The sequence below is a fragment of the Fragaria vesca genome, linkage group LG1, assembly GCF_000184155.1.
Source record: "Fragaria vesca subsp. vesca linkage group LG1, FraVesHawaii_1.0, whole genome shotgun sequence".
Taxonomy (NCBI): Eukaryota; Viridiplantae; Streptophyta; class Magnoliopsida; order Rosales; family Rosaceae; genus Fragaria; species Fragaria vesca.
Window position 1 is genome coordinate 9,666,247 of NC_020491.1, and position 9,380 is coordinate 9,675,626.

Consider the following 9,380-nt stretch of genomic DNA (forward strand, 5'->3'; position numbering starts at 1 on the left):
TAATATATATATATATATATATATATATATATATATGCAGTTGTTACCAAATTGTCCAAATAATATATATAAATATATATATATATATATATCAGGGCGAGGGATCCTTATTTTTAACTATTTATAGGGATATATGACATTATACCAACTTTCTGATAAGTGTAATGTCAGAAGGGCCACCTAAAAGATAAGTTTATTGTATCACAATGATAAGTATAAGCTTAATTAGTCATATAGAGGCCACCCAAAAGATAAGTTTATTGTATCACAATGATAAGTAGAAGCTTAATTAGTCATATAAGGCCACCCAAAAGATAGAAAGAATCGAATATATTGGTGATAATTGGTAATTCAATTAGTATATACTTCAATTAGTGGTGATAACAACAAGCCACGGAAATCCTACCATATCGATGATTCTATCACTTGATTCACTTCCACATAATTTTTTGCTTAATTTGAAGCTTTATTAGATGAGATGAATCGGTAACTAGCTTTGATGTACGACAATCAATTTAAGATCGATCGGTGATCGGTCTTAAAAACATAATTCTGAGGGCCATGCATAATTGTCATGTACGTACTGTTTTGAAGCTTCTGGCAAGAGGAAACGTACAAGGCTCGCGCATCTGCCAAGAGGAACTGATCGATGTACGCGCGAGAGAATGTTTACGATCACTCAATGTGTGCTGCTATAGATTGATGGGCGAGAAAGCAGTCGAAACTCGAAAGGGAACGAAATAGTACGTAAGCTCGAACCGCCCCCTTGAGAACTTATGCAACAAAATTTGAGTAGTTCTGCATAGCAATCCTAGCATAGGCTACGTTAAAGGACTGCACGATGTTATTGAAAAATGAAACTAGAAGGAGAACAGTGAGGACTAGCCCAAATACTGGGTGACCTAACATGCCTAAAACTTGAAGATATTATAAGGTCCATCTCTTTTTATTAACCTCCTAAACAAATCGATCGAAGAGTACTGTTCCACAGAGCACCACTGGATTTTGTATGCCATCTATTATATGGCACTTATTGATTCGATGCCTTTTCTGTATGCATACGAAGCATGCATGAAAAAGCATTGAACAGCTTTTATTTCCAGTACAAGAAAAACATGCTGGCGGAATCTAGCTTATCCAAATGATCAGGCCTCGTCTTGCAGCTAAAGGAATTGAGATGGATAGAAAGACTTAGTTTGGTGACTCGTTTAGATAATCAGAAGCTCCTTCTCGTAAGAGGATCGTAATCATATTCTTCACCGGATTTTACGAATCTTCCCTTGACTCGTTTTCTGGTATCAGCTCTAGCCTTTCTAGAGGCATATCTTATTTGTTTACCGAACCTACACGAAGAACACAAAAGTTTCTCTTACAAGTAAAAGTGAGTACGTTTACGTGTGCATATAAGCAAACATATTATTTCATCCTTCAACCCTAGAATGCTGTTATTTTGGCCATAAGCACAATATCGGCACCAAAATAGTAACAACCAGAAGATGCAACACTGAAAATTTAGGGTTTTAGTTTAGAGACATACGTGCGAGTTTTCTTTTTTTCCTCATATCTCATCTTAGCTTTGTCCCTTGCTCGTGGACTGCCGGCCTCCAAAGTAGAGTCCCAAGGTTCTGCTGATAGAAAGACGGGCGACAATCCGCAATCTTGATAATCTGGATGAGTTGTATCTCTTGTGATGCTGGATAGTGATAGTGATATACTTGAATGAACTTGACCAGTAGGATTAAGTAATCCCTCCAGATTGATGTTCCTGCTGCAACTTGGATTCATGAGCAAACCAGCATTCATCACAGGCGGCATCACACTATCACAGGACGACTGAAATCCCAGGGTACAGTCTTGTTGTCTTGATGGTGAAGCCTGTAAACAGACACACAAGGCTCGTGTAATTATAAAAGATGATCGAGACTCAGAAAGAACACTAAGCTAGGTATGAAATTAAGAACCTGTTGTATAGCATTGTCACAGTGAGGACCATTAGACTCAGTGACTGATAAATTTTTCTGGTCCATTAATAGACAATCAAACTCTCCATCCTCAAACGGGTATCTGGAAGGACCTTGGGAGCAACTAAATAGCTCATCATCATTTTCAACGTCTAATGGAACATCATCCATGTTGAGACCTTCACATAGATCATTGCCATCCTGAATTCCTAGATCTTTAAGATTTGAAGAACCCTGTAGCTATTATAATAAGAAACAACAATGCATGCATCAATTAAGCTTTGCTAACGAAGCAAAAGCATACTAGCTAGTATGAAATTTACCTTTGGCAGCTGGCTCGACTCCTGAGGCAAGAATGGTAGCGGTGTTTGATCTTTGCATTGTGGCTGGATGCAGTTCGGATTTGATGGAATCACAGTAGATGTGGCCATCCAAGGCTCAAAATCGGGAGTACAATTAGACTCTGCTAGTACTTCATTAAACTTATTGCCTGCACTCACTACTCCAAACGAAGATGCCTCACTATCTCTACAACTACTAATGCAATTTTTCTCATTCTTTGACACCATGGTACCCCCAAGCGACTCCCAACCACTGCCACCAAAACCACCAGAAGCTGAACCGCCTTCAAGGACCGCAGACCATATTCTAGAAATCTCAGACAAAGACGGACAACCTGTATAGAAACTTATTGCTTGGTTCCGGTGCGCCATTCCTGTAACCCCATTATTGTGACTCCACTCGCAACTTTGGCACAAGGACACGTTCACATCTAAGCATCGTACTGTTGCAGGCTGATCATTGCACTTTTCACATAGAAACCAACGTGCGTGCCTCCGCGCTAAGGCATTGGCTGAGTGTACACATCCATCACAGTTCAAGCAAAGGCGAGCCATATCTGATTTGCAGTAAACAATTGCACTCACCCGCCAACATAACTCACATGGCCTCATACTCAGCTATTTGAATTTCTTTTCTACTCCTCCTCTAACTAAATCACTAGGTACTAATTAAATTAGTACTTATTAAACCTTAACTAGGGTAATCTAACGTCTGACTGATAGATGATAAACAAGATAAACAAAACTGGCTGGTAGTTGATAAAGAAAATGAATAAAACTGACTGATAGTTCATGGCGGGAATTCTTCGGCTTATTCTTCCTCCAACCCCCACAAACTGTCTGATCCGAAAACACCGATTTAGAACAACAAGGCAAAAGAAGATATATATCAGCATCTCAGATCAATCAGCAAGATCCCATTACACACACATTAAGTGGTCATAAGCTCCTTAATTAATCAAGAGTCAGACAATGATTTGATAAAGATCTGATAGCAGTGAGAAGAATTACACTTACCACCTACCGAATTCCCGCCAAACTAGTCGAAAGTAAGTTCAGCCAAGATCAAGAAACATAGATCCCATTATTGAGTTGAAAAAAGGGCAAATGTTTCGATCGGAGCAGGCAATTGTTTTGACAGAAACCAAGCTAGCAAGTTAGGGCACGATGGAGAGAGATGAAGGTGGTGCAGTAAGAACTCAGAGTGGCTTCATGTGTGTCAAAACACATGACGTTACTCCGTAAGGTTGGGCACCTGGTTATTTATTCACCGTTTACCCTAGTATTTCTGGTTGTTAGCCGAGTGGCGAGTTTTTCACGGAGTTAAGTCACCGTCGGATTGCTAGGTCAGTGTAGCTCCGGATACAAAGATCACAGTTGACAGTAATTTCTGCGAGCTATCGACTTTGTGGTGAAGAGGGACTGACGTGGAGCTCTCAAACTGATTTTTCATATTTTTAAGGCATTTTTACCTAGATGCACGTCTCAGTTTCCATAAAAGGAAGAACAAACATGCATTATTTTCGTAATCTAATACTCCCATAAGACTCCGTATATATCTCTGGAGAAAAAAATAAAAATAAAAATTGGTGTACGGTTCCGTACATTCTGTCTAAAAAAAACAATGAAGAAAAAGAAAAGAAAAATTCTTTCCAAAGAACATAAACGTCAAAAATGACCTCATACATTAATTTGTTCTTAGAGATAAACATCTCATTCTTATCAGCTTATCCAACTATATATATTGTTGCAATGTTGCAGCATTTCGTCAACGTTTCTATCTTTTTTACCTTGATTAAAAAAGAACATGTCTTGCAAGTACGTATTACAGATACATTTGTAGCATCTCGGAGTATTATTGGACTGAAGTTACTGTTTATAAGTTAACATTAAATATCTCATTCTTATCATATTCTACCTCTATAATCGTAAGAACTATAGTCTAATATTTAACTCCTTTTCTCCAAAAGATATATTGGAATTTGTCCTATATATAATATTTGTGCTGATCAATTATATATGCCTCTCTTATATCAATTGATCAGTTCCATTTGTTTTTAGCACGCCACCCTATTGATGATATAATTTTTTGGCTAGCATGTATTTGTAGATTAAGGTGTGATTAAACTAGCACTGCGCGCAGCAGTCAGTATAGCTAGCTAGTTGAACCACCCAGACCAGCTTCGTTCATCAAGCAACACAGCATGGGCGCCCTAGTATTTAGATTCATCACCTTATCTCAATCTCCTGTACAAACTAAGCATTGCTTAGGTATAAGATATGGACATATGGTCTAGATTTTAATAAGCGCAATGAAAAATACATGAATGTGTGGAGCTTGGAGGTACTACACACAAAAAGATTTCTCACCCAAAGAATCACAATTGAATCAGGTTAAGTGGGTGCATTGGAAGCTCATGGTCAGGACCATATTTAGAGCAACCCGAACAGCTTCCTTCGATCCCCATATTCTTGGTTTTCATAATTTTGAAAAGATTTTGCTCCAACAAATTTCCTAAAATTTTTTCTAAAATGAGGAATGTGATGAGAGAAACAACCAAATTTCCTATATTTACAGGAAGCTCTATAATTTTAGAGAAGAATTTTGGGAATATCATAAAATCTCTAAAAATTAGAATATGTTAGAGTTGGATAAGAAAAGTTTCTTAATACAATAACTTTTAAAGTTGGAGAAACTGTTAAAGATGTTCTTAGGAGCCGTATCAGACTAGGGTTGCCGAGAATCATTTCACATATTATATGCAAGAAAATTCTCCAAGGCCAATGTCGTCGTCTGCCATTGCATGACGAGTTCTGACTGATGACACAAGCTATAGGGTCATATCCACGATTAGAAAATGCATAATACAAGCTACTTTATATTGTATTGTGAAACCTTTTTTTAATCGAGCACCGCCACTAAATTCCATACAATCACTTAAATAACCTCATATTCGAAAACTCATAAGATTACCTTCCACCATTTACAGGTAAATGAGCTTGGGCTTTTGTAGTTTTATTTCGAGACATATTATATTAAGATTTAACTCGAAACAATGTTAGCAAGACTTGAATCTGGGCGTAGGGTTTCCACACATGGCTCTTTTCAACTCGAGTTCGATCACCCATATATGGTTGCTGGCTGGTTATGTTGATTGTTTTCATGTATCTCGTCTTTGTCTTTTGTCTTGCAAGCATGCTTAGCAGCTTGTAAATCACCTTGTATTTGCTTGGAATTTTGGCAGATATAGAAAAAATAAAATTAGAAAAAGAATTAAATTCAGTTTACCCTCATGAGGTTTAGGAGTAACTTCATGTTAATCCCTATACTTTCAATTTCATCAGTTTACCCCTCAAACTTTTGAATTTTCCTCAAGCGTGACCAAATGTCCTATATTCTGTCCAAATCGGACGTTAACTGCTGATAATTTTAACCTTAACTGTGAGACCAGTATCTAGAATTTGGGCAAATCGGACCTTATATGTCCAAATCGGACCTTAACTACTGATAATTAAAGGCCAATTCAAACGGAATATGAGAATTTGGGCACGGCGGACAGAAATTGAAGAGTTCAAGAGGTAAACTGATGAAAATAAAAGTATAGATACTAACATGAAATCACCCCCAAACCACAAAAGGGTAAACTGAATTTAATTCTTAGAAAAATGTGTCATGTTCAAAGAAACGCATTTCTTTCGAGTTATGATCCTTCTCATTTTCATGGTCCGTTCACAAGACTGGTAATAAAAACACGTTCTGACTTCTGACTATGAAACCAAAACCAGACCGAATCCCCAAACTATCCCTTGATTTTCTTAAATTTTCAAAACAGGGTCTCTTTTGTATTTTTTCCATTTTACGTCTTCTTATTTCTCTGCTTACTTCTCACTCAAAACCTTTTGGCACCAGATCAGATTACAGAGACAGATCCAGCGAACCCCTCAAAGGTTCGCATTGCGAGGTCCCTTTATTTATTCATAAGCCCATTAATTTATTTTCAGCTTTTAATTCCATTTGGATCTGATCCATATTGATATATCTATTCCCACCAAGTCTCTCTGTGATTGTTCATATTGCACGTTTCTGATTTCTCTTGAGTTCTTGTGAATTGGAATCGAGTGGTGTTTCTGGGTTCTTTTTGGAATTGGGTTTTTGAATTTTTGATGTTGTGATAAGGAAGTGATTTGGAGATTTTGGTAGACATTTGAGGTGGTCTTCATAATTCGCATTCGGATTAGTCTTCTTTGTTGTTGCATCTAATCCAATGTTGAATTTGGTGCTTGTTTTTTCCATAAAGAAACGTTTTTTTTTTTTTCCCCTATAAGCTGAATCACTTTCGGTCAAAGCTATGCATTGTTGAAATTGTAACCATCTCTCTGCATCATATGATCATCATTGAGAAAAGTAGTCTATTTGATGCATCAATGTCCCACGTTTTGAAGGCAATGGTTTAGTCGAAATTTTTTTGTGCTCTATAAGGATGTATTGATTTTTGTGTGATTTGATGCAGGTTCTTAGCTGGGTAAGGGGGGAAGATAGAGTTCCTAATTGCTAGGCTTATCTATGTTTGGAGGTCTTGCGACAGCTCCTTCCAATAGTCCGCACTTAAGAAAGTCGGGTAGCAGACCTGTTGTCTCTGATCTGGGTACAATTATGTTTTTTAGTTAGTTTGTGAATTATGGCTACTGATTATATGTATTTACCTTGTTCTTTTTTCTTGTTCCTCGGGACATCTTTATAGTTATAGAAACAATCTTTCAGGTACAAGTGAACTTGAGAATGGTGCTGAGGAGGGTTTTGTGCATCTAATAGAGGGAGACGATCTGAAGGGTATAAGCACACCGTTGAGTATGAAGGGTGTAACCACACCATTGAGTACAGTTGCTATAATGCCATCTCCGACTTTTCTGTGGAGATTCAAGGTTCATTTGTTGTCTTATTCTTTCTGCTAAGTAATTGCACAATTCTTAATGAACCAGAAGGAAACTTCAATAGCTATGTTTACTGTATTAAAGGATTTTGAGATAGATGGAATGGATCACCAAAGTTTGATTCGAGTGCAAGTGATCCTTCATTCTCTCGTTTTCAAAGTATTTATTATATAAAATTGTCATGGTTAGTACATCATAGGTCACAGTACGTTAGCACACAGATATTCTTGTATGGTCACTTGTTCTATTTCTCTGCTTTCTTTTGCAGTTTCTAATTTAGTTTTATATACAGGTCCTGCTGTTCTTCACTTGGGGTTTCATTTGTTGCAAGGTCAGTTATACATATTTCACTATCCCGTGGCTGGATTTCTGATTTACTAGTGATGAGAGCCAAAAGTATATATATTTTGATCACGCTGCAAGGTCTCTGACGAAAAATTTGTAAACTTGCAGATTGGATGGGATTCTGTCATGAGAATGAGTGTGGACTTGCGAGATTTATTTTTATACGAGGCATTTTTGTACTACAATCCTCTTCTTCTTGTGGTTAGTTATGGTTTCTTATCCGGAATTTACTATGATGGTTTGGTACTATGAATACTTTCTCCTTGTATTGATATATTGCCCTCTGGTTTTTATATGTGCAGACTATGATGGTTTGGTTTTGGGGAATTAATCTATGGGTTTTCGCGCAGTCCAGTGTTAGTTATCCTAAAGTTTTCGATCTTGATCAAAATCATTTGACTCACGGAGAAATATGGAAGGTACCAACTTTTATAGGCAGTTATCATGAACTCATTTCTGTAATTCTTTATTTTCTGATGCTCTTGTCCTATTGCACACTTATATTTAGTCTATACACTAAATGGTTCATTCTGCTTAGTTCTTCACTGTTTTCTGGTAGGCCAAATTATCTTTTTCATTTGTTTAAGTATCCAAATGTATATTGGCATTTGATTACTTTCAGTGAGGAAGTGTAGTAACTGGTAGTTTCATTAAGGGGTGCCTTCTGAATATTTCTTTCACCATGATGTTCAAAGAGTTGTTACTTCAAGTATATCATATCTCTAAAGCTATTGCTTTTTAGTTTATTTTGTATGGTAGTCATCATTAAAAATAAAAATAAAAATCTTGAAATAGTTGTAAATTTCTTCAACACTTCAATGGAAGTTATATGTCAAGCTGTCATACTTTAGTGATAACCTCGAGCAAACTGGTAGGCAATAAATAAAGATTGCAAGCTTCTTCTATAGAAGCTGTTCTTCAATAATTCTCGCATATTATGGATTTTAATCTTTTTACCTCCTGTTTCAATACTCTTACTTTCCATAATTATTTTTGCAGTGTGCCACATGGATGACCATTGTTGTGCCAACAAGCATGACAGCGTATCTTTATCTCTACTCACATGGAGAAGTGTCTCTGGCTGCATCACAACCAGTGTAATAGATGCTTCCAGTCTGAAAAATTCACCATTATGTTGTTTATTTATGTACTTTTCTGAATTAGTATGATTGAAAAAAACTTACTCTATTTTTGTTTAATGACCAACACCAAGCCTAATTTAAATATTCCTTGCTGAAATGAACAGTGCATGTAGTATCGTATTAAATGTTTATAGCTTCATGCAATGATTTACATATCAGCTTTTATCAAAGTCACACTATTAACGGCCATTTCTTCTCTCCTTTAATAATATATCAAAACTGTGCTGACTTGTATTACATTCTTCTCCAGGTACTATTATATGCTGCAGTTGCAATGATTTTGATCTTCCCCTTTGATATCTTCTATCTGTCGTCTCGATTTTACTTTTTAAGGACTCTTTGGCGAATAGTTCTCCCTTTACAGGCAAGTTTGTCTTAAGTTCTCATCACCATAATTTTACACATGGACAGCAGTGCAGTAACAAATCATTCATAAAATGCTCAGATCCTGTTGAATGAAATTTGTCTGTTCTGAATTCATGCTATTAATTTCTTTTTGTATATACTATGTTTCCTTACAGCTTGTTTTTGTCTGTTGAGTACAGGCAATAACCTTTTCTGACTTTTTCCTGGCCGATATTCTTACCTCCATGTCCAAGGTATGCCTCCTTTTAATGTGTGTGTTTATATATATATATATATATATATATATATATATA

General features: G+C 36.6%; 2 protein-coding genes across 2 annotated transcripts in view; one reads left to right on the forward strand and one right to left on the reverse strand.

Annotated features, from left to right (window-relative positions):
- Positions 1-1,216: 1,216 nt before the first annotated feature.
- LOC101295663 (putative zinc finger protein CONSTANS-LIKE 11-like) lies at positions 1,217-3,030 on the reverse strand. The gene is made up of 4 exons (XM_004289108.1): positions 2,285-3,030; positions 1,938-2,201; positions 1,538-1,875; positions 1,217-1,343 (listed from the first exon to the last, which is right to left on the reverse strand). Exons 1-4 carry the CDS (start codon positions 2,912-2,914, stop codon positions 1,217-1,219), a joined length of 1,359 nt encoding a protein of 452 aa, XP_004289156.1. The 5' UTR covers positions 2,915-3,030.
- Positions 3,031-6,200: 3,170 nt separating this feature from the next.
- The window catches only part of LOC101308609 (SPX and EXS domain-containing protein 5-like), a 6,236-nt gene continuing 3,056 nt past the window's right edge, over positions 6,201-9,380 (forward strand). Inside the window, exons 1-9 of the mRNA XM_004287871.1 lie at positions 6,201-6,250; positions 6,814-6,948; positions 7,065-7,225; positions 7,527-7,565; positions 7,688-7,780; positions 7,882-7,998; positions 8,579-8,674; positions 8,972-9,085; positions 9,267-9,320. Of these exons, the coding sequence (XP_004287919.1) occupies positions 6,867-6,948; positions 7,065-7,225; positions 7,527-7,565; positions 7,688-7,780; positions 7,882-7,998; positions 8,579-8,674; positions 8,972-9,085; positions 9,267-9,320 (756 nt within the window). The 5' untranslated portion in view covers positions 6,201-6,250; positions 6,814-6,866. The remainder of the gene's footprint in view (positions 6,251-6,813; positions 6,949-7,064; positions 7,226-7,526; positions 7,566-7,687; positions 7,781-7,881; positions 7,999-8,578; positions 8,675-8,971; positions 9,086-9,266; positions 9,321-9,380) is intronic.